Here is a 25,951-nt window from a genome sequence, read left to right as displayed (position 1 = left end):
TATGTACACAAAGGAAAAGGCTTCAACCACATTTTTTTCTTCTCACAAAAAAATGAAAGAATGAATTAGGCTTTAAAAAATTAATATATATATACTTGGGCTACATCCAAAAAAAAGAAAAAGAAAAAAAAAAGAGATGAGACAATTTTTGAAGTCTTTCTTCTCTAATGACTCAAGAATATCAAGCCACCTCCTATCCTATTCGCTTGGAAACTTGGGGGACTCCTACTATATGCTACTACACTTTGGTACTCAGAAGTTTCGTGATTATTCAATGACTTAGATTTTTTAAGTCCCCAACCGAGAAGCTTTCCTCACTCGGGAACTTAGAGGAGTATTGTTTGTATCATACTTGGCCAGTCTCGAGACTACTAAGTACCGGTCAACTTCATACTTTCAAAGGCCCACTAAGGGGTTCATGCTGAGGCACTCCTACTGAAGCACTAGAGTTTCCCTCCACCTAGGAGGCCAATCACAGCACAACACATGTTAATGTTAGAATAAAGCTCATAGAGTCTCACATCGATCGCGGACGAAAGCTGGAGACTCTCCTCAACTATAAAAGAAGACCATTCTCCTACAATTAATCCCTAATGATATTATTGTACTTAAACTAGTCGTTAGAATCCACTAATGATGATTATGTTTAAACTTATTTATTTATGTAAACCCTTCAACATTAATGAGAACTCCTCTACTCCATGGACGTAGTCAAACTTAGAGTGAACCATGTACATCTTGTGTTTGCTTCCCTACCTCTATCTCTTAACATATTACCATCATTAGGTGACTGAAGCAATTGAGTGAAGGTCACAAACTTGACACTTTATGTTGTTCCAAAGTCTCACTAATTTTGTGCATCAACAATTTTCTTAAGGATAGATGAAATATATGGAAGACACGATTTGACTAAACTAATTTAGTGACTAAATTTTGTCCAAGTTCCTAAATGAGCATTTTAGTTTTTATTTTTTTTCTGTACTGAAACAATATCGGTTTTATTAGATAGTTGAGAAAATGTGCAAACTTAAAGGAGGATATCTTGGATTGGGTCGGTTGGCCAATTGAAAGCCCACTAGTATTAGCGGATTTGTGGGTTTGGTAAGCACGACAAGTAGCAAAGGTGTTGTACTTTTATGTGAAAAACGGATGTGAATTCTAACAATATACCAATATCTACGTTATAGATAAAAGAAAAAAATAATCTTAAAATAACACAAGAGATTACATAGTTCAACATAAAAGTTACGTCCACGGGCAAAGCACGGCGAGAAATTTTATTAAACAAATGGAGATTACAAAAGAGTGGTTAACTCTTACAACCAAAATCCCACAAGTTACAAATCCTAAACTAGAGTAGAAAAACCAAATCAAACGGAAATGATTCTCCCAAATTGCTTTTTGACTCACAAACTCACAAATGGACTCTCACCAAATTGCCACACTAATGAGCCACACAAAATGAACTAACCCTAAGGTCCTATTTAAGTGCATAGGACTTAGGTTACAATGAGAATCCTAATCCTAATTGGAAGTAAATCCAAATCCTAATTAAATAGGTAATTAACAAAATCTCTCCACCAAGTAAGAAATCCAACCAAGAAGTCAAATCAAACCCAAATAGGACACCGAGCAAAAATAGGTAACACAAATTTAATTTATGTAACATCCTAATTTTGAGCTGTAAAACCCAACAAAAGGAACGGAGCCAGAGCTCCAAAGCTATAATAATGACAACTAGAAGTTCAATCATTTCATAAACTTACCACATGAAGGATTGTTGTACAAAAGCACCAACAAAACTAGTAATGAGACACCATTTGAATACAAGTAGCGCTGACTCTGATGAAGAATTATAAAAGAAACAATTAGTGGGAAGCATATCAAAATTTTCATTAAAGTCCAAGTTTCAAACATAATCAGAAGTGATTCTAGGTGTCACATAAAGCTTTTAATCTTTTTTCCTTCCAAAAAATAGTTATATAGACCTTGGACCAAATAAAATGTGATCAATCATGGACATGATTTTTGTGGAAAAGAAATATGAAAAGAGAAATGATAAACGCCTATAATTTTTCTTCTCCTACGCATCATTGTTTAATCTAAAAGAGAGATACGTTAGAGGCTAAAAAATGTGTGTGAAAGTAAGCTCCCAATAGTGGAAAAACTATCAAGGGTACCATAGTAAAACCTCTATATTGTCATAATGTTAGGACATAACCATTTTATTACTATAAAGAGGTTATTACTTAATAAGTATAGTTTAAAAAATAGGATTTGGCTACCATACTTACATGTAATACAATCACCACGAATTATATCTGACTGGCAGATGGTGATTGTTTTAAATATGTGTAAGTATTCTTAAAAAAACAATTACATGTAAGTATTGTATATTTTTTTACTTGGTTATCTTTAATGAGAGTACAAAGAACTATATTAGTAATGTAGCATGCCAATTTTCAAGATGCAACAATGGAAAAAGACACAACTAGTCTCTAATATCAAACGTATGCCAAGAAGGTGTAAACATGCTTGAGAAGCTTGAAACATTATGGCTTCACAAGAAATTGTCCATATCGACGAGGTTCTTAATCTAAATTTAAAAATATAAAACCTTTTAACAAACAACTCTTGAAAAATATTTTAATTTATTTTATGGGAACGGTCATTGGCAATCCAAAAATCTCAATTTGCACTCCTCACAAGTGTATATTTTTTTTAAATGTAGAAAGGTTGGAGAGCAAAATGCGTTGGAGTATAAAATGAGAACTTTGGAGTTTAATAGTAATTATTTATGATATTACATATTTTTGAATTTAATAGTAATTATTAAAATGTGTAGGCAAGTTTTGTTAGGATGGGAACCTCGAAATTTATAACCTATAACACAATTAAAAATTAACCCCACTCTAGCAACTAAGCACGCCACTTGTTATACCTAGAAGAGTGTGTTGCGTGGTATTGAATTACTAAGAAAGGGTATGCTTTGGAGGATAGGAATGGACTAAACACAAAGTTTTGGGTGGATCCATGGGTTCTTAGTGGAGAGCCGTTAATCAACAAAGTTGGTAATGTTAATGATTCGTCTATGAACTCTTGTGTTGCAGATGACATAAAGATGGATAGTGGGACATGAACAAATTGAGGAATGAGCTTCCAGAGGAGCTAGTGCAAATAATAGCCAGTCATCCAGCTGGTGTTTTGGGTGTTGGCATGGATAAACAAATATGGGGACAAATTGCTAATGGCCTTTTTAGTGTCAAAACAGCTTATGAGCTCCTTTTGAAGGCGATGAATGGCCTCATTATCCGTGATATTTTATATGGAAGTTGACTTGCCCACCAAAAATTAATTTTTTTATGTCATTAATTTCCAAAAGGTAAACTTTTAACGAATGAGTAAAGGGCCAAGAGAAATCTGCCTGAATTTCTCTTGTCCTTTATTCTTCGAGACTGCCCAAGAGCAAGGAGTATTTAGGAATTGATGGGAATGCCTGGACCGGTACAACTCTCCTTTAATCTTGATGCTACAACTTGGTTGTTGGCTAATTTGAAATCCAAGTTAGTACGGTCTGAACAAATTGGGTGGAGTAATGCTTTTATTTCTACTTGTTGAGATATATGGAAATGGAGGAATAAACAACTCTTTGAAAACAACTTTGCAAGGCCGCAATCTCCCAAACGTGTTATCTTTAAGGTTGCAAATGAATGGTATGATGCCTATAAGTGTGTATGCTCTAATGTTCCTGAGATGCAAGTGTATCTCTGGCTTGGGATCCACCTACTGCAGAGAGGGTGAAGCTTAATGTGGACGGTTCTCAAATCAATGCTATTGGAATTATACGTGCAAGAAGAGTTTTTAGAGACAACAACGGTGATTGCTTGGTAGGTTCTCTGTCACCTTGGGCAAAGATCAGGTGGTTGATGTTGAAATTTTAGAGCTATATTTTGGACTGAAAAGTGGAGTTGACAAAGTATTTCAAGATTATAGGTGGAAATGGATTCGGCTCTTGTGGTTAATTTAAATAATATGACTGATACGAGTTTTCGTTCTCTTGCCAACATCATTGATTAGTGCAGACAACTTATGACATGCATAGCAGAATGTGAGCTAGTGCATGTTTACCAGGAGAAGAACATGGTGGCATATGACATTGCCAATTGGGTACCATTATTTTGAGAATCCTTGATTGGATTGGAACTCAATTGTTTATGATATGGGTAGCTAGTTTTTTGGGAGGTCCACCCAGTTATTTACCCCAAAAAACAAAAGCCCAAAGAGGAAAGGTTCTCACACATTTTTTTAATTTTTGACCGTCTTATCAGATGAATTAAAGACGTCAAATGACAGAAATTAACGAGGGACGTGTAAGAAGTAAAAATGGATATGTGATAGCACACCCAAAAGAAAAAGGACAAGACGACCATCGACCCTCCAAAGGCCCAAAGCCGAAACCCATAAATCCCAATCGTCCCAATTCTCGAACCCTTGCGCCCTTTTTCCTTCCTCATCTAAAACTAGAACCATCGAGAGCTGTGACTGTGAGAGCATCAGCTATGGCGAGCGGAGACGTAGAAACGGTGGACTTCGAGCCCGAAGATGACGACCTCATGGACGAGGACGGAGCCGTCGACGCCGAGCCCTCCGCCTCCCCCAGGGCCCCACTCCCCAAGCTTAAGTCCGCTATCACCGGCGTCGGAGCGGCGTCCGCCGTCCCTAAGAAGACCAAAGGTCGCGGATTCCGTGAAGATCTTAATGCCGACCGTAACAGCCGCCTCGCTGCCTCCGACTTCGACTCTGTCAACTCTTCTGACGGCCTCGAACCCCAACGATGTAAGCTCTCTCTCTCTCTCTCTCTCTCGTGTTCCCCTCTATTGATCGGTAGCTATTACTTTAGGATTCTTGGGAGTTTTATTTGATAGAAAGAGGTTCCTGATTCGATTGGTAGCTTGGATTGTATGTTATGGGGAAAGTTTCAATTTTTAAATTGACTGGTAGCTAGGGTTTGAGGATTCTTGGAGTTTTCCCTGATAGAAAAAGGTTCTTGATTGGATTGGTAGCTGGGTTTGTAGGATTCTTTTGTTTGTAATTTAGATTTAATGCAAAAGGATTAAGTTCTTGGAAATTTCTGCTCTTGAGGATTCTTCCTTGTTGTTTGTCCGGATTCATTGGGCAAAATAGGTCTATCTCTGTTTTTTTTTTTTTTTTTGTTTTTTTGTTTTGTTTTTTTTTTCGCGGGGGAGGGGGGTGTTTTGTGATAAGATATAATTAAGTTCGTGGAAATTTCTGCCCTTGAAAGTGGAATTTGGATTTCCATTCTTGAGTTTGAACTTTGGATTTCTGTTTTTGAGTTTGAACTTTGGATTTCTGTTTTTGAGTTTGAACTTTATATCTTGAGAGATTATTTTGTGTGAATATACTTCAGTTATTCACATATGTATCTATACAAGGCGTGGTTGCTTTTTTTCGTGTGTCACAGTATTCAACTGCTTTTTATGCAATGGATGAGAGTGCTGTTTTAATGGGCCATGAATTTTGGAGAAGGTTTTATCTCATAGTACCCCCTACTTAGTGTTCAACAACAACAGGCAGCAAGGTCAATGTTTTGGCAAGAACGAGATGAGCATGAGATTATTTTAAATCTTTTTTTCTTCTTGAGGTTTTTCATGAAAATGAAATAATAATAAGAATATGGGAAGCTCCCTCTCCAAGGTGCAGAAAAGTCATTCAATTTTCCATTTTGTTTTCATTTGAAAGCTTATGACTTTTAAACTTCATGTTCTTTCCTTCTTTTTTGGCAAAATAGGATCTTTTTTGTTGCACTGAGGGGTTAAATTTTATTTTCTCTGTTAACGGCAATCTTGAAATGCTTTTCTAGAGACTTAATATGAACCTATGGGGCTAGGCTTCTTTAGTTAAGCATATCCTACCATATGTGCAGTCTAGCTCTAGTATCTGCTTCAGTATTCTGTACCAATAACAGGGTCCTAGTTATTTGGAAGTCATGTTTTCCTTTATTTTTTATTTTTCTTATAGGTGTGTATATCATGTTCTGTTCATTATCTCTTCTACCTCTTTGCAAATTTTTTACTAGTTCAATTTCAAACGTTAAGCTTCAATTTTAATCTGTTTCATTTTACATCTAGTGGCTAATATCATATATTTTGGGTTGGTGGCTCGTAATTTCACCTACTGAAAGAAGCTGCTTGAATGTGTACCAAGTCAAGAATTCATTCTTTATCTCAACTATGAAGGCACTTACATTAATTTGCTTATTATTGCCTTCCATTGCTTGTAGACTTATTTCAGTGATGCTCAGGCCTCAATAGTTGAATTATTTAGAATAAATCCCGATTGTTTTTATTCTGGTCAGTCAAGAATGATATTCTTGTACAGTTTACGCAAAACCTTTTCTTTCAAATTATATAGAGTTTTTTATATTTTTGTAGCCATATAGGAAGGACATTATGTTTCCTACTTACATATAGTTTATCTTTGCATCCCCTGACAGTTTCTTCCTTTCATTTTGAAAATGTCTACAGCCGTTGAGGGATGGATTATTCTGGTCACCGGGGTACATGAGGAGGCCCAAGAGGACCACCTACAGGATGCATTTGGTGAGTTTGGGGAGATAAAAAATTTGCATTTAAATCTTGATCGCCGCACTGGGTTTGTGAAGGTATGATAGAACTTCCATTACAATACAGGAAATTTTGATGTGCATTTTTTAAAATTATTGGAAAATGGAAAAACTGTTGTAAAAACTTATTAATCAGTTGTGGAATATGGAGAATACCATAACAGAACAAAATAATGTTATGGATGAAATTGTTCGATATTTTCTAGTCAAGGATGGAAATGTTTTTACTCTAGGATATTAATCAATAGAAAATCAGCAGAAGTGACCAGAATTTTCAGAAGACCATGAAGATTTTGAATTGAATTTTAGATAAAATACAATCTGTTGGACTACCAGTCATTTTAATTAAATGATTGGAAATTCTATTATTCAACAGTGAATAATGAAGTGAAGGCCAGATGTTAAGATGGTTTTTTAACTCTAAGAAGTGAAGGCCAAATGGCTTTTGACCTATTCTGACTGCTTAAAAAGGGAATTCAGAAACGTGCACGCTCTTATCAAATAAGAAAACGGCAAAGAGGAAATCAGAAAGTTGCCTTTTCTATTTCATAACAGTAGCCCGCATTTTGGAGTCTCTCTTGGCCAATTCATTTTATCATTGTTACATGGTTCCTAGAACATACTCTAGAAACCACCTCACCTACTTCGATCACTTCTGAACCTTGATTAAAATTTGCTTTTTCCTTATACAGTCTGAATGATTTTATTGTAAGAGGGTGGATGGATATGTCTTCTTACCCTGTTATTACTTTCTTTACTTGGTATATTGGCCAGTATTTTAACCCAAGTCTAGACTACATAATCTTTTTAGGCTTATAATGGTTACTGGAAACTTTGTATTCCCTGTATTACCTGGCAAATCTTCTTATTTATTTATTTATTTTAACTGGAACCTAAAGGCTCCAAATCTGAAATGGTGGTCTTATTTCCCTGTGAGATCGGTACCTTTTGTTACATAAATCTGGTGCTTTGATGGTATAAAGTTGAAGTAGGGCGTGAGGCTGTTGGCTTTTGCTTACAACAACAATAAAGCCTTATCCCACTAAGTGGGGTCGGCTATATGAATCCTAAAACGCCATTGCGCACAGTTCTGTGCCACTTCTTCCGTTAGATCCAAGTAATCTAAGTCTTTTCTTAAGAGTCTCTTCCAAAGTCTTAGGTCTTCCTCTACCTTTTCAGCCTTGAACATCTGTCTTGTAATCACATCTTTTAACTGGAGCATCTGTAGGCCTTCGTTTCGCATGTCCAAGTTACCGTAACCGATTTTCTCTGAGCTTTCCTTCAATTTCGGCTACTCCTACTTTACTTCGGATATCCTCATTCCTAATCTTATCCTTTCTCATGTGCCCACACATCCAATGAAGCATTCTCATCTTTGCTACACTCATTTTATGTACGTGTTGATGCTTCACCGTCCAATATTCCATGCCATAAAGCATTGCTGGCCTAATGGCCGTCCAACTTAAATTTTGAATAAAAACTGTTACTTAGAATGGACCTTCTGTTATTTTGGTAAGCAACTGAACTGGGAGTTCTTACATCCTAATGGACCCAACAACAAAAAATGATCTATGGTGGAATGGAAATTTTAAAGTGCTGAAACTGCTTGCAAGGATGTTAAATGCATATGTACATATGTGATAATATTGTTCTAGTAAAAACAAAATATGGATTTTTTGTATCAAAATGCTTAGCAGTCATCTTTCTTGAGCCACGGTATTTTTGCATCTTGCATTAAGCTTTTGAACAATCAAATCAGTATATTGCTCAAGTCCAAAGTTCCTTATGAAGTGTAGTTTTTGTTGTCCTATTTTAGAAAAGTATTGTATTTATACAATAATATAGGATGGCAAAAATGCTATTTGACATTCTAATGGACTTATTTCTTGCTTTTGTTTTTGGTGATGCGCCATTAAATTCGTATGACAATATGGATGATTAGAAGGCTTCTGGACGGTGTTTTGACCGGTTTCTTAGTCGGAAGTTCAATAATAGTTCTGTAGTGACTTAAATTTGAATTATTTTTTGTATCAGGGATATGCACTGATTGAATATGAAAGTTTTAAAGAGGCAAAAACTGCGATAGACAAAATGAACGGAGAGGCATTGCTTACACAAGTTTTAACTGTTGATTGGGCCTTCAGCAATGGATCCTTCCTTGATGGATCCAGGAAGAACTCAAGGTTTTACTTTACACCAAATCTTGTGAAATTTTCGTATAGGGACCTTTATAATAATGCCTAAGACCTTTACAACTAACTTTCAGGCATGTGTTTCTTCAAACATCTTGTGTTAACATTTTCATTTTTTGCAGACCACTAAGAGAACGTCGCTCAAGGAGTCCTAGGAGGAGATACTAATGTGGCGTGCACATTTATATCGTGAGGGGACACTGATTTCAAACAGGGGGTAGGATATTTAAAACCTCGAGTTATTAGAGCTTTGAGGTGGTGTGTGCAATTCACCTGTTTTATGGATTCATCTCTAATTTTGCGCGGGTGCCCCCACTTCTTTCCTACTGTGGTTTCAAGTGATGATTTTCCGGTTCAGAGATTGTGTTTGTTAACATGTGGATGTTTCCTTGGTGTGATTTACTTTTTATCCGACTTTGAAGCTGCTTGCTAAGACCTTGAATTTTGTAACTTCAATGTAGTTTAACCTTCATTCATCTATCAAGTTTTTTGTTTCTTGTTTCTTTTTCTACCGAAACTTGTATATCGGCAGAACGTTACACTTTTTATGCAATGATGAATATATATATGATAACGTCCGTCGAGTCGGGTTGAATCAAACATCATTGCTGCAATTAGGAGCAGCCACCAAATCAGCGGTCGTAGCTAAATGTCGAGTTGAGGTTCATGGGTGGAAAGTTCAATATAGTAGTGATGCTTTAGCTCGGCCATCTTGATTTGGTTCGAGAGAGAGCATCCTCGGTATTCCCTGAAAACGCTAGTCACTACTCCCACTGGGGCTAGGAAGTAAGCCCCACAACCCAAAGCGGCGAAGAACAAATAGAATGTGCTACAAAAGCATTGGAAGGAGGTAAATGTACTTGAGGAAATTCTTGTAGGAGTCGGTCAGAGTCATGGAAGTGGAGGAGGAACTATGTTGAGAGAGCATATCCCTCATCCCGACCACCATGGCCGAAATCTCAACGACCACGAGTAGAAGCTTTTGCCTCTTAAAAGGGTCGCATGTGATCTGAACCATGGCCATAACCCTGTGTTGAACATTCTTTCAGCTCATACAACTATTAACCTCCAAACATCAAATAATCTCATGGAACCGTCGAGAGCTTTTGTCACTCAGTATTGCGGTTTGGTGGTATTCCTCTTCGTTTAGAAGTGAGAGCTCATACAATTATTAATCTCCAAACATCAAATAATCTCATGGAACCATTGAGAGTTTTTGCCACTCAGTACTACATTTTGGTGGTATTCCTCTTCGCTTATGTTGGGGCAAAAAAATGTCACATACCAATCCGACCAAGTCTCAAAGCCCAATTGTCATGCAATGCCTACATTCAAGCCCAAACACATACCAAGGTGTGGAATCGACGAGGAATATATTTACCAATATGACATGCCATGGTGATTATGCTGGACATTCACGCCATGCTTATGCCTATTCATCACACCATGCTTCCTTAGTCACTATCCCAAGTCACGTATTCGGGGCTCGTCAAGTGGATTGTGATGTGGATGGTTACGAAAGGTTATCGGGGGAATCGGGGTCATGGAAGCACAGACAACCAACGCACGAAAGCCATGAGGCGTGCTATCAGAAGTAGCGCCTGCGGAAGGTCGCCCTAGAAAAGCTGCGTCTCGGAAAGAAGCAAACTGTAGGTCTCAATAGTGCAGCTATCTTACACCAAAATAGGAATAATAGGAAGGCTAGGGAGAAAGGAGGGGAATACCAAGCTACAAGGGGAGATTCCTTTGAAGCCTAAAGAAGAACCCTTCATCTACAAAAAGAGGGAGAAAAGCCATTAGAAGGGATTGGAGGAACACGTAAAGTAACAAAGAGAGGGAGAAAGAAAGAAATGAGAAACGCAATGAGAGAGAACCACCTAGGAAATAAGTTCAGAAAGTTCTAGTTAGCCCAAAAGCATACTCCAAGCCTCAAGTATCATCATCCATGCAACCTTAGTAACTTCCATAGCTTTCCATTAAGCATCTCAACCATGAGAAGCCTTATTATCACCCTAGGAAAGCCCAAATCATCTAGGAAAGAATGCCATGCAACCATGCAATCCTTTCTCTCTTATGTAAACCGATAATCTTCTAGCTTCCACACCACGCTTCACTTGCAAGTCATTATCTTGATCAATCATGCTATCTTCGAGCCGTTGATGTTACCGGGGTATTTCCTAGGACAAGCTAACTTTTTCGTGATATCTCGGGACTTATTACGAATCCGTACCAAGGGAGACAAAAGAAGTTCTCAAAGCCCAAGTCCATTTCGACCTAAAAGTCCCCTAACATAAATTGACGACTCTGCAGAGGATAGGTCGCAATCTTGATTCAATGGCTCCAAGATCCAAAAGAAAAGCTACCAAGAGTGGCAATGCCTCAGACGTAGGCGAGGCAACTTCTCGACTCGACGAGTCTCAATGCGAAGGCCAATGCCAGGAAAGCCAGGAAAACCTGGATGAATATGACATCCCGGACATCATTGCAGCCATTCATGCCTTCGGTGAAGCCTAAAAAGGAATTGTTGCGTCTGTGAAGGAGTTGAAAAACTCAATCTCAAAGCCAAGCGAGAAAGCCAATGACAAGGATTGCACGCCTAGGGAAAATGCTTCTCAAGAAGAGTCAGTTGCTGCTGCTGTCAAGGGTTCTAAGAAAACACCATCCTTCGTCACTTAGGAAGACATCATAGCCATGCTAAAAAAAGAGCTGCACAGGAGTTCGGAGGACTGGAAATATGTTCTTGAACCACTATATTCAACCAGTATTCTCCACATGCCGTATCTTAAGGGATATGAGACTCCCAACCTTGTTTTCTTTGATGGGAGGAAGGGTAGCCCTAGAAAACATATAAGCCATTTCATAGACGCTTTGGGTCCTCATGCCGGCAACTGCAACCTCCGTCTCAGAGAGTTCTCGAAGAGCCTAACTGATCGTGCCTATACTTGGTACATCACTCTTGCACCAGGTTTCATCCAGACCTGGTAAGAGATGGCAGACAAGTTCTGTAAAAAATACATCCAGCATGAAGAAAGAGTCACAACGACTCAGCTCAACAACACATGGCAAAAGCACAGGGAATATATGGTGACTTTTGTTAAATGTTTCTGATACCTAGCCCTTGACTGCTATGATGTGAAGGAGGAGGAAGTTCTTGTGGAGATCTGCATCAGCAACATTGTAGCTGACTAAATGGTGTACTTGGAGAACATTGGTATTAGCCAGTTCTCGAGGCTCCTGGAAGCAATGAAGAAGACCAGCTTGTCAGTTAAGGCTTCCATAAGGAGATCCTAGAAAATTGACAAGAATGAAGCTCATCATACCTTAGATGTGGATGACAGATCCAACTACAACCCACGAAAAAGGAAGGAAATGGAGAGCAATAGGGAAACCTATGCTCTACTAGCGTACAACGACGAGGAATTCCAAGCCATCCTTGATACCATACTCGCAGATGGGGCCATCAAGTTGCCCTGGCCGTACAAAACCCTTTCTAGGGAAGATAGAAATCATGGTATTATCGCTACCATTAGTATGTGGGACATCCCTATATTGTATTTCAAACTTTGCGGAAAATTCTCCATGCAAAAATCCGCGAAGGGACACTAGAGCTGCCATATAAGACGCAAGCCATATACATTAATCCTCTGCCGAAGCGTCAAGGGAATGAGGTAGCAGCTGGCATTACATGCTCTAGAGATGATGACGACTACCATTCGTGGAACAACTACACCAAGCCATCGGAAGCCATTTGGGAACCTTTCAGGCACATGGTGAAGGCTTACTGGTGCAAATACTCAAAACCGCAGAGCTATGATACTTCATGGCTTCAAGCTGAGGGATGGGGAGATGAGGATGCAAATATCAAGGATTTTACCCCAAGCCTAAGTGATGAGACCTTCACCATCAATATGCCTGAAGAATATAATGAGGGAACCTCGAAAAAGTAACTGTTCATCTAAGAAATGATGGCTGTGACTTTGTACATGTTTCCCGACATGGAAGCCGACGCAGTTGAGTGTTACTTTTCCCAAAGGCAAGGGCCCACTGCAGCGCAGGTCTTCTATGAAAACCTGAAGTTCAAATCTCTCTTTTACCAGCTCGAATATGGCCCAGAAGTAAGGATTGCTGTTGAAGCTCTCATGCATCTTTTCGAGGACTATGACCCTTGATGCTATGCTGCCTAGCAGCAGAAGGCTTTCCTTGAGAACAACAACACCATTATCTTTACTGACAAAGAGATGGTAATGCTCATTGCAGCAAGCGTCTCAATGTCAAAGGTGGTAAGTTCTAAAATCTCTATTAATGGGTTTAGGAATAGTAGTGAGGAAACTATTAGATACATTGAGATTGACTTGAAGATTGGCCCTATCAGATCCTTTACTAAGTTTTATACGATGGACATCAACTTGGCTTACCACACTCTACTCGGACAACCATGGATAAACAAGCACAAACTCGAAGCCTTCACCTACCACCAGTGAGTCAAGGGAAGGATTGGTTTGAGACCTATTCATATCCCAGGAAACTAGATGCCATTCAACCTAGACGAAGTTCACTATTCCGATGTTGAGTTCTATAATGATTTCTCAAGTGCCGGAAGTGGGATATCACAGGTTTTATTGGTACCTTTACCCATTTGGGAAGAAGTTCGAGATCTTAGTGACCAAGAATTCCTAGCCACAGTGGAAAGAGGAAAATGCATACAGCTAGAGGCTAATATCCTTGCCTACACTCCACCTCAATGCTCCAAGGTCGTGAACACATTGTGTGGGAAACCCCCGAGCATGGACACATTGTGTGGGAAACCCCCGGAAGTGGGATATCGCATCGTCTACTGGTTATGATAGGTTGAGGGCATGAACACATTGTGTAGGAAACCCCCAAGCATGGAGGCATTGCACGCCTAGCAAATGAAGCCCCTAAGGAAACCAAAGACATGCCTGCACATGCTGCAAATGACGAATCCCTCCAGAAAATCATGCATGCGCCAAAATGCACGCAGGATAGATCCATTGCAGTGGCGAAAAAGCTTGAAGAGGTAAACCTAGTGTTTACTTAACTGTTGAGGAAAAGAAAGAACTAGTCAGCTTGAAAAAGGAGTTCAGGACATCATTGCCTTGGAGCTATGAAGAGATGCCAAGCTTTGATCTGAATTCGATGTGCCACACGCTGAACACACATCATGGGATCAAGCCTGTAGTACAACAAATGAGGAATTTCCACCTGAAAATAGAGGCTAAAATCAAAGTTGAGGTAGAAACACTCCTGGTAGCCGGATTTATCAAGCCTATAAAGCACCCTCTTTGGCTAGCAAACATTGTCCCAGTAAAGAAGAAGAACACTGTCTAAATCCGGATATGCATCCATTACCAAGATCTCAATGCAGCATGCCCAAAGGACGAGTTTCATTGCCCAACATAAACCTCATGCTTGATTCAACCTCATGGCAAGGCCTTATGTCATTCAAGGATGACTTCAGTGGATACAACCTGATCTAGATGTTTGCCAAAGATGATGAGAAGATGACTTTCCGTACGCTATTTGGAAACTTTTACTACACAACTATGCCATTTGGACTAAAAAATGTCGGTGCCACCAATCAACGAGCAATGACAGTAATTTTTTTACGACATGATGGGGAAGGAAGTGGAAAACTATGTGGAAGACCTCGTTGTGAAATCCAAAACTAAGGAAGGGCATTGGGAAGTGCTAAGGAAAGTGCGGGATGCCGAGCATATGGGTTTAAGATGAACCCTAAGAAATGCACCTTTAATGTTTCCTCGGGCTAGTTCCTGGGCTTCTTAGTACATCAACGTGGCATTAATGTAGTTCTCGACAAGGTGCGCACCATAGAAACTCTTATGCCACCAATAAACACAAAGAAGCTGAAAATTTTGATGGGGAAGTTGCCCTACAATTGGCGCTTCATCTAGGATTAGCAGCAACAACAAGAGCCTTCGTCCCATTGCTCAAGAAAGGGAAGGAATTCGTGTGGGCCAAGGAATGCACATAAGCTTATCAACGAGTCCAGCAGCTAGGACAGTTCAGCCGGGGAAGAAGCACCAATCTACTATGTCAGCAGACAACTAAGATACTTGCTATAAGAAGACAGAACTCCTTTGCCTAGCTCTCGTTTATGCATCACAGTGACTACGCCACTATTTCCTAGCCTACAAGCTGCACCTTATGGCAAAGTCTGACTTTGTAAGGTACTTGTTCACTAGACCTATACTATATGGTCGATTGGCTCGTTGGTTACTCCAACTTTCTGAATTCGATATTACATATGTGATGCTTAAGGCTATCAAAGGCCAAGATGTGACAAACATGCTTAGCATTGTTTCCTGAAGAATGAGAGGCCATTATTTCCAAGGAAGTCCTTGGTGCGTTGCCAGAGATAGCTACCACCGCTATGGAAGAAGAGCCATAGGTCATGCATTTCGATGGTTCTTCCATAGCCACATGACGAGCTGGCGTTATACTTGTCAATCTAGAAGGCCAAGCTACTGCACTATCATTCAAGCTAATCTTTCCATGAACAAATAACGTAGCCGTGTATAAAGTTTTTGTCACATCCCGACCAGGTAAGGACCACTTCCTAGGCTCCACTCCGCCGTAGCACGATATTGTCCGCTTTGGGCCCCGACCACGCCCTTACGGTTTTGTTTCTGGGAACTCACACGAGAACTTCCCAGTGGGTCACCCATCATGGGATTGCTCTCGCGCGATCTCGCTTAACTTCGGAGTTTCAATGGAACTCGAAGCCAGTGAGCTCTTAAAAGGCCTCGTGCTAATGGCAGTGAGCATGTACATATAAGGCATGGATGATCTACTCCCCTAGGTGATGTGGGATCTAAAAATCCACCCCCTTAGAGGCTCAACGTCCTCGTCGGCACACTTCCAGCCAGGGATTGGCTTTGATACCAAATTATCACATCTCGGCCCAGGCCCACACCACATCCCAGGCTTGGCTCTACCGTAACATGATATTGTCCGCTTTGGGCCCCAACCACGCCTTCACGATTTTGTTTTTAGGAACTCACACGAGAACTTCCCAGTAGGTCACCCATCATGGGATTGCTCTCGGCGATCTCGCTTAACTTCGGAGTTCCGATAGAACCTAAAATCAGTGAGCTCCCAAAAAGCCTCATGCTAATGAAGGTGAGCATGTACATATAAGATATAGAGGATCCACTCCTCTGGGCGATATGGGATCTAACAACTTTTGTCATGAGCCTTTCCATAGCTAGGGAAATTAGCGCAAGTAAGATACGAGTTGTAGAGGACTCGAATTTGGTCCTAAGCTAGGTCCAAGGAAGCTTCGTAATGAAGGAAATAACCTTGGCACCATACCGTACTATGGATGAGTAACTCATGGTAAGCTTCAAGTAGGTGGTGTTGGAACATATTCTCGGCACAACCAACAGATATGCGGATGCCCTAACCACACTTGGTTCCAAGCTTACCTTCGTCGAAGAACAACTCAACATTGATGTGATTAGAAGGGAGGCCTAAGCCATTGATGCAGTATTTCTAGAGGAAACGTTAGAGGATGACGATTGGAGAAAAATTGTTAAAAAGGAATTTTCCAAGCCAAGCAGAGAGCCCAGTATCAAATACCTTAAGGATTACATCAATGTCGTTATGACACTCTACAAGTGCCCATCCAGAGAAGTGCTAACTTGATGCTTTGGACCAAAAAAATCACAAAAGCAACTGCACGAAATCCATGAAGCCACATGCGGAGTCAACCAAGTAGTGAGTTTATATCATCGACTATAAAGAAAAGGGTATTACTGGTAAGTGATGAAGCAACAAGCCACATGCATCCAAATCGAATGTCTAAAGTGTACCAGAACGTTTTTCTCAAGAGAGGCATTTGCAGTTTCCATCATTGATTATTGGAGGTCACCATACTTAACATTTTTCATTGATGGGACACTGCCAAACAATGTCAAGGATGTGCGCAAACTGAAAGGGACATCTAAGAGGTACTTCGTGGATGAGGCAACTCTACAATTTCCACAAAAGGTAGTAAGATAATGTCTTGAGCAGTTACATATACAGGACCCTTGACACAAATAGACGTGATACGAGTTCCATACAGATTACTTTTCAAGACAATTTCTTTCAAATTCATTAAAATTTCATGTATGGATTCTTGAATACCTACTATGGTAGAATATTCATGTGGTATTTTCTCAGATTTTGCGCGTGTGATACATGTACCTTCAATTTCTTCGAGCTTTGATTCAATGGGGAGCCATTGAGATGCCTTGGGCCATCTGAGTCATCACAAGTTATGCAAGAAGTACATGCTGGAGAGTGCGGTGAGCACTAAGGAAGGAAGAAGCTACACAAGCTGCTGCTGAGCCTAGGATATTATTGGCTAACCATGAGGGAAGACATGCACAACATAGTCAAGTGATGTTGTGCATGCCAAGTTCATGGAAACTTAATCCACAAGCCTCCAACGCTATTGTAAGACATGCGCACTCTTTTGCCATTCTATACTTGGGGGCTCGATTTTAGGAACCATTAACCTGGCTTCCGAGGGTCACATATGAATCCTAGTAACTAGTGAGTAGTTCAGAAAGTGGGTGGAAGCAATCCCCTTTAGGAAAGCAACAGGAGCAACAGTATCCAATTTCATTAAGGAATGTATCATTTACCAATTTGGGATACCTTACAAGATAGTGAGCGACAACGGGACACATTTTGTAAACAAACAAGTAAGTGCCATACTTGATGCTTATAGGATCAAGCACCATCACTCCATGCCATACTATCCTAGGGAAATGGTCAAGCCGAAGCCACAAACAAAGCATTGATAAGGATACTAAGCAAGATGGTACACAACTACGCTAAGGGCGGGAGCACGCATCTCCCTGAAATCCTATGGGCCTATCGCACATCTCTAAGGAACACTACGAATTTTTCCCTTTACTCCTTGGTGTATGGATTCGAAACTATTTCCCTTATGGAAATGATGATGCCCACGACAAGAGTTTCAACGTTTAACGATGTGGAATGGGATGCTGCAGCATGCACAGACTGGAGGTGGAAAGACTTTGAGTTACTCGAGGAAAAAAGAGCATAAGTAGCTAGGAAAGCAACTGTATACCACCAACAAGTTACCAAAGCCTACAACCACACAGTCAAGCCATGCAACTTCAAGGAAGGAGATCTCGTCCTCAGGATAGCCGAGCATATAAGGAGGCAGGTCTCTAGACCTTCGAAGTTTGCCTCACACTGGGAATTACCTTTTGTGGTTAAGAAAGCCTATCAAAGCGGTTACTATACTTGACTTCAGTCAAGGAAGGTGTACTAACGGTACCTATCAATGCCAAGTGACTAAAGCCTTATTACTAGTAAAACGCTCATGCTTATTTTAGATGAACAAGCTATTTTTATGCAATAATGATCATTTTACTTACTCTATGAGGTCTTGTAAAGCCATGCAACGATTGATGTACCCCAAATTTTAATGAAATAAAGGAGCATTTTGTCAAAATCTCTGGTACATTAGTTTCTTTACATTAGCAAGAGTAACTAGAAGGATTTCTTCTAAACTAACTATAATAGTAATCATGTCAAGGCTATAAGGAAAGTCTACTCCAAGCAAGCTACCCTAAGGGGTAGATCATGCTAAAACTATACTCATGCAACATGCCAAGCCTATCAATGCCATGCAAGCTGTTCAATGGTTCAATGCTCATGCAACATGCCAAGCCAACACGCCATGCAAAATCATTGAGTCAAGGAAATAAAGCTTTTTTAAAGATATACTTATGCAACATGCCAAGCCTATCAATGCCATGCAAGCTGCTCAATGGTTTAATGCTCATGCAACATACACGCCATGCAAAATCATTGGGTCAAGCAAATAAAGCTTTTTTCAAAGCTATACTTATGCAACATTCCAAGTTTATCAATGCCATACAAGCTGCTCAATGGTTTAATGCTCATGCAACATGCCAAGCTAACATGTCATGCAAAACCATTAACTCAAGCAAATAAAGCTTTTTCAAAGCTATACTTATGCAACATGACAAACCTATCAATGTTATGCAAGCTGCTTAATGGCTCAATGCTCATGCAACATGCCAAGCTAACATGCTATTTAAAACCATTGAGTCAAGCAAATAAAGCTTTTTCAAAAGCTATACTCATGCAACATTCCAATGCCTATCAATGCAAAATCAAGCCAAGGAAGGAAAAACTTTTAAAACCAGCAAGCCAATCAATGTTGAGAAAGTCAAGCTTTCCCGACATGCTCTGCTTCCCTACAGAAGCTACGACATATTTTCCATCTTTCCTTAGGGAAACTCACTGACAAAGTGCCAAGCGACAGGATCAACTATTTCCCCTAGAAAAGCAAGCAAAAGCTCAAAGCCTAGACAGAGTTTCATTCGGAAAATTCTCATGCACTTGAAGTAAGAGAAAGCCAATGTCATTACAAGATTAAATACATCACAAGGACATGCTAAATTCAATGTCAGTAGCCAAAGCCAAAGGCAATAAGCAAAATGTAAAGCATAGCAGCCCTATGGCCATTGTTTAAAAAACAATAAGCTAGCTGTCTAAAAGGAACTTACAATGAAAATTAAACATGGAGTGAGGAAAACAATCTTTTTCATAATCTGCTACTACAACATCTCAAGGTTCATGCTAGAAAAAAAAAGTCAAGGGTTAAGAAAATGCAAACAGTCGTGCAAAGTGCACAGTTATGGGAAGGTGAAGAGTTAAGCTCAGAACACCACCTTTAGGAAAAACTGCTAGAGGTGCCAGCATGCAACTAATCTATTGCGAGTTGAAGGTAAGCTACTATTTCCTTGGAGCTACCGTAGGTCAACTTCTTCAACTTGAGCTTTTCAACCTCTAGTTCTTTACCCTGCAGTTTGAGAACACACATCAATTTGTTGACTTTGATGAATTGAACTAAGACGCCATTCTCATTCTCAAGCCGAATCCTAAACATGGTATCACACAACTTTCATAGCTTCTTGACTAGATAACCCACTGGCACACCTAAAGTTGCCACATCGATAATCATATCTCGTCTACATAGTAGTTTGTGCTTTGTGAGTTCCAATAGGGAAGTATGCTCCATGCCATAATGTAGGGTCCCCAGCTCCTTAAAAATCATTCCACGTATGAAGGGAGATAAACCTATCAAGCTCACATCTCCATCACTGGCACACTCAAAGAATTTGCCCAACGTCTCAACTAACCTAGAGCAGACCTTTACTCCCTTGAAGTCAACCAGAGAAGAGAAAGCTTCTCCTGAAGGGATCAATTCCTCAATCGAATTTAATACCCTGGCTTCTTTGGCGATACTATGCTTGAGATTCCCGAGAACTTCATGCCATGATGCCCACTCTTCAACCGATGCCTGCTCCTCAGGGGAAATAACCTCTTCAAGAAAAGTTGTAGGCTCGGGAAGATAGTCACTAGGGGCTTGAACACCTCATGTAGCCTATGAAGCACCATCATTCACCTATAAGGAAAACACGAAAGTATGCATAAGTGAGAGGACAAACCAAAAAGCGGAGACACAAAGCAACACATCCCACATAAGCTATCCAATACGAAATCTCAACAGACCAACATGCTTATAAATGCACATGAAAAAACACGAAGAACATATGCTTGGAAAAGTTTAGCTACTTCCTACATGCACATGCAAGCTTAACCAAAATTCAAAGACTTAAGGAGAAGGTTGACAGTAGCAAATTCATGCAAGGGCAAGCATCAACGAAGAACATGGAAGTGTACTCCTATATCTTTTACTTCCACTTAAACATCATCATTCAAAAATCCGTCAACTTCATCTAGATTATCATATTCTACTGTCTTGCTGTCATCATTGCAGCTTAGTTCTCTGCCACTGTCTTCACCTTCTGTGTCCTTTCCTAGAGAAGCATGAGGATGTCCTCCGCTTCTAGGGTTAGACTCAGCACTTGTATTGCTGCTTTCCTCAGTGGCTAAACTTTCGCCAGCTTTCTCATCGCCGTCAATTTCCACAGTGCTCTGTTCTTCCTCACTCGTAGCAGTAATATCAATGAACTCAAGAGGATTATGAGTGCCTGAAGAAGCAAATGCTCGAGCGCTCCTAGTTTTATGAACAAGGCCAACATGAGCTGATTCTTTGGCAAGAGTCTTGGTTATAACAAAAGTTGTAGTTAGCATACAACAGCAAAGCAATAGAAGCAAAGAACGAAGGAAGAGCTATCACCAATCTTTGGCTTCGCTGAGGAACCTTCACTCTTCGATTTCATTGGAGTAAGAGAAACGTCAAGCTTGTTACTAGGTAGACCGTCTTTCACCACCCAAAGCTTGAAGTACTTCATTGCATCATCTGATGCACGACATATAAAACACTAAGGAAGAGCATGCAAAGGTAAAATTAGCAAGGGAAGTCAAGCCAAGAAATATATTCGAAGCCGCTTTCTTCCTTTGACCTGCTGGCTTTCCTTCGTCAACACATGATACCCTACTTTTCTTAGTGCTCTGGGAAGAATCACCCAAAGCATTGTTTTCCTTTACTACACTAGGGCATCATCGCTTCAAACCAAAAACAGCAACTATAGGCTCTAACACCAGTCTGGGATGGCTCACAACGCTGGGAGATAATCACGGCTGCTTGTCACCATGGAATTTGGCGATGGCACTGAAATACTTCAACATCATAGCCATTTGAGATACCACCTACTCGGGTCCGGTTGGTAATATACTGGAAATGGTGAAGACATTCCAGATGCGTATACACAGAACTCTAGAATAAATTATTAAAAGAAGCTTCAACTTCAGCCGAGGAAAATCACGGCACCCTTTGGTCAAAGCCTAGTTGACGTCGTACTCGGAAATGGGAGTAAACAACACTCATTTCCTCGATATCCTCTTAAAAGAATGGGATCGGTAGAGCCAGTAAACCAACGATTTTTCAGTAAGTAAACAGAAATTCAAATTCTCGGAAAGAGGGATTGACGTCACACTTGAATCCTCACCATAAACAAATTAGTAAAAAACATCACAGAAGTAAAACCTTCGGGGACGGACATGTACAAATGGAAAACAAAGATGCTCACATCGTCTAAAAGCTCCAAGAAGTTCTATTTCTTCATCAGAATCTTCCCGAACCAATGGCAAGTGAGTGGGAGCTTCTCAAGTAACTAAGAGGAAAAGTCGATAACATATCGGCTCTTCACTGCACTAGAATGGTACATGGTTATCTTTAGACCCTTGATACGCTTCCATATAAAGATTTGCAGAAAGCTAGCACAGAGGAAACTCTTCAACAGTGCACTACCTGCAACATTCTCCTTAAGAGTATGGAGCTAGTCTAACTCATGGTAGAGAAACCCAAGGAACAATAAGGATAACATAACCACGTGGCCATGCACAATCGCCATGGCCCAAGGAATCATTTGGTGGCTGAAAGTGTCTTTGCTATTACAGAAGATGAAGCAGTTTAGCCATAAACACAACATAGCCTCAAACCATCAGTTTGGTTCTTGTTTCTTTTGCCAAAAGTGCTTGATCCATTCATTGAACCAAAGAGCCTTACCCAGAGAAGTGGGGGTACCTTTATTCAAAATATCAAAGTTATCATAATCTGCAAGAGGAATAACATAGCGGAAGAGATCCATATTACCCATAATTGGAAGATGCATAATATTGGTGACATTTTCCAAAGTGGGGATAAACTCTCCCTAGGCACAAATAAAGGTATACGTCTTTGTACTCCACCTCTTAACCATGTGGCAAAGATGTTTGGGCTTGAGGTGAACAACCTGCTTCTTGGTTATGAAGAGAGCATCCAAAACCTTGGCCTTTGTCAAGGTCGCGCATTAGTTCACAACGCCAAGCTCAATATCTACCTAATCTGCTAGCCAATGGCCTCACCGCAGGAAAACTCAAAGTGGATCAACACGGCGGGAAACAACCCACTTTCAGTGTAACACCAGGTTATACGTTTGGGATCGATAGGAAAGACTAAGTATAAAGAAGGCTTATAATCCTTAAAAGCCTTGTTCTAGGAACCAAGAGGAGATAGCTATGATGACCCGTCCCTAATTTTCCTATATAATTTCTCCCCGAGTATGTGTATTGACGGTTATGCCCTTGTTGGAAAGTGATGTGGACGTATTCTTATCACTTTCATTTTATTTCTTGCTATCGCATTTAAATTGTACACGTTGTTATGAGTGTAGGTAAATTTTAACAGTGTAAAAACACTGTTTCAGATAGATTTTTGATACTCATTTCTGTACAAAATCCAAAACCCTATCCCTAGCTATTTATTAGCCATCCCGTGCACCCTCCTCCATTATTTCACACTCTCACCAATCCCATCCACTCCCTCTTTGCAACAACCAATCAGAAAAGCAAACGAAAATAATTCTCTCTCTCTCTCTCTCTCTCTCTCTCTCTCTCTCGTATGCTCTCTATCTACAAAACCCTCCAACAAGCTTACAAGCTCGTAGATCGAATCCAAAAACCATACCATTGTACTCCTCTCATCTTCTCAATCACAACCATGTTCTTGAAATCTGGTTTAGACGAGTTTTAACTCTTTAACTCGAAAGGTCCAAACTCGGGCACACTGAGTTCGACATGTTTTGGAGCAAGTTAGGAAGTTTTGAAGCTTGGGGAATCTCCTATGCAACTCCTCGAGGCTCTACAACAATTTGGGAGAAGTTTGGAAGTAAAACGACCTCGTTTCGAAGAGTGCACTTTTGGCCGGAATTTTCGAGGCTTTATCCGGCAACCTCCATCCACTTTTTGGACTCCAAATAGGTATAACATGATTTTACTCTTCATGAGCTTCGAATCCATATAAAGTACATCAAAAATGGTTGAGAAATGAATGAGAATAGTGAGTTTGAAAATTTTCTAGAAAACCAACGAAAATCGAGTTGCAGACGGCGGCGGAAGACGATGACGACAACGGCGAGGACAACCAGAGAAGGAGACGAAATATTTCATCAGAGTTGATGGATTGATGAAATATTCTTGACGGCATCAGGTAACGACGTTAAATTCGGTTAGCCTTTAATGGAATATTTTGTGGAATATTCCTGACGGCGTCAGGCCCACTGACGACACTGGCTTGCGAGTGGAAGGGGCGTCTGGCCGTGCCATTACCGGCGCATGGGGGCCCGTGAGCCATCCAAAATTTATCCTAAAAATTTGGGGATGTTCGTGACGTCAAGTAGGTCACGATGGTATATTTAAACCCTAGGTTTGAGCAAACTATGGGGGTTTTATTTAGGTTTCCGTATATGTACTTTAATTAATTTTATTTTAGTTATTTCACATATAAGGGAAACGTATCACGAGGACATTCGGGGCTAGGCTAGGCTCAGGGGCTACGACCCAGCGACGTACTTGTGAGTGGGCAGTTTGTTTTTATACTTATACATATTTATAGTTTCCATAAATGCGTAATTACTTCACTTTTACACTTATTTCACCAAGTATCGTTCTTGTGTTAGTAATTGTGTTAAATGCTGCTATATGGTTGAGATATTACTGTCATGACATTCATACATATTTGTACATTCTCATCTTGCTGCACCCGTGTGTTAATACTCGCCTGAGGGCTAGGGCTAGTCCTTCACGTGTATGTTCACATCGCACCGTTCGCTCGTCTTTGATCCAAGTTAGGTGCCAGTCCTGTCGGGTAGATTGCATTAGGCAATCCAACTTGTATGTGATCATGCTTCAGCACCATCCTTCACATGATTGTAGTACTAGAGCATATTGATTACACCCAGTCCTGTTCGTGTCAGAAATTATTTGTTCTAACTTGTGTGTCAGCTTAGATGGATGAGCACTTAGCTATACTTGATTATCACATGATTATATTATTATGGCATTTGATACATCATGACTTGGCATATTTCTGGTTATATTACTGTTATAATAGATGTTGATTTATCGTTTACATACTTGCGTAGTATGCTTAAGGAAACTATACTTGTTTTACGGCGAGGGGTTAGTATATTCGAAAATAAAGGATTTCATATAAGCATTGTTTCGCTAACCCACTCAACTTTGTTTTTCGCCCCTCCAGGATCTAGATAGCTGTACTCTTTGTGGCAGTCGATGAATCTCTTCTGTTTAGACATACGAACTTATCACTGTTGTGTAATAAGTGTACTTTAGTTACCTTGACTACTCTTCTGTAGTCTCACTGTCTATTACGCTTTGAATAATTGTAGTGGGTTCTTCCCACGATTGCGCACTCTTCCACTATTTAGTATATCTATTTCTAATTAGTTTTAATTTTATTCACTTTTTGCATCACTTACCCTTATGGTTACGTCACCTCACGATGATGGCCAGCATGCTTCGACCTTTCCAGGTAAAGTGACTCGATCTGTTATGACCTGTTAATAAAAAAACACATACCTGTTAATTTCATGTCGTTTCGTGTCAGGTTAAAGAGTTGTGTAAAAAATTGCTAGGCATAGACCCGCCCACTGCAGCTAAGCACTTTGGTGATTATGTAGCCATAATGCACCTATGGAATGTGTTGATGCACAAAACCGGAGGTCTTGGAACAAAGTAAATCCGACCGTGAATCTGCATGAAAGTAAATAATACAAGACGTATCGTGGTTCACCCCAAGGTTTGGGCTACGTCCACACTGATATTGTATTTGTGAGAGGATTGTGAGGGAGAGAACCTCTGTAATGTGAGAGGAGATGTGAGAGGGTGAGAAGGGGGCTTCAGGCCTAAGAATTGGCCTCCTTTAATTATGAGGGTGATGAGTCCTTTTATAGAATAAGGGCTCTTCACTTATTACATATTTGCCTCTTTATAGAATAGTCCCCCGAGTATTTGTACGAGATCTAAATACGGAGGCCTTAAATATTGTATAAACAGTAGTCCCCCAAGTCTTCAGTCAAGAGAGTCCTTTGGCTGGAGACTTACAATTCAGTCCATGTGTGGGCCAAAGTAACTAGATGTTGTCTTGAACTGATGCTCGATATGAGGCGGTGCTCAATCTGAAATGATGCTCAACTAGAAGTAGCACATGTTGCGAGGCTGTTCGGCTCATGGCTTATGTTGCCTTGGTTGGCTCGGCTTGTGGCTTTTGAAGGTG

The 25,951-nt window shown here is 40.2% G+C and overlaps 1 protein-coding gene across 1 annotated transcript; it reads left to right on the top strand.

The window, feature by feature from the left end:
• Positions 1–4,444: 4,444 nt before the first annotated feature.
• On the top strand, positions 4,445–9,336 carry LOC103413157 (RNA-binding protein Y14). The gene is made up of 4 exons (XM_008351650.4): positions 4,445–4,836; positions 6,546–6,682; positions 8,678–8,826; positions 8,958–9,336. Exons 1-4 carry the CDS (start codon positions 4,560–4,562, stop codon positions 9,001–9,003), a joined length of 609 nt encoding a protein of 202 aa, XP_008349872.1. The 5' UTR covers positions 4,445–4,559; the 3' UTR covers positions 9,004–9,336.
• Positions 9,337–25,951: the final 16,615 nt, after the last annotated feature.

Source organism: Malus domestica, chromosome 11 (genome assembly GCF_042453785.1).
Source record: "Malus domestica chromosome 11, GDT2T_hap1".
NCBI classification, from domain to species: domain Eukaryota; kingdom Viridiplantae; phylum Streptophyta; class Magnoliopsida; order Rosales; family Rosaceae; genus Malus; species Malus domestica.
This window is presented reverse-complemented; position numbering and strand designations above follow the sequence as displayed.

Coding starts and splice junctions, on each gene's coding strand:
- LOC103413157 (XM_008351650.4), top strand. CDS start 4,560: ATGGCGAGCGGAGACGTAGAAACGGTGGACTTCGAGCCCGAAGATGAC. Junction 6,683..8,677: donor GCCGCACTGGGTTTGTGAAG/GTATGATAGAAC, acceptor TTTTTGTATCAG/GGATATGCACTGATTGAATA. Junction 8,827..8,957: donor GGATCCAGGAAGAACTCAAG/GTTTTACTTTAC, acceptor CATTTTTTGCAG/ACCACTAAGAGAACGTCGCT.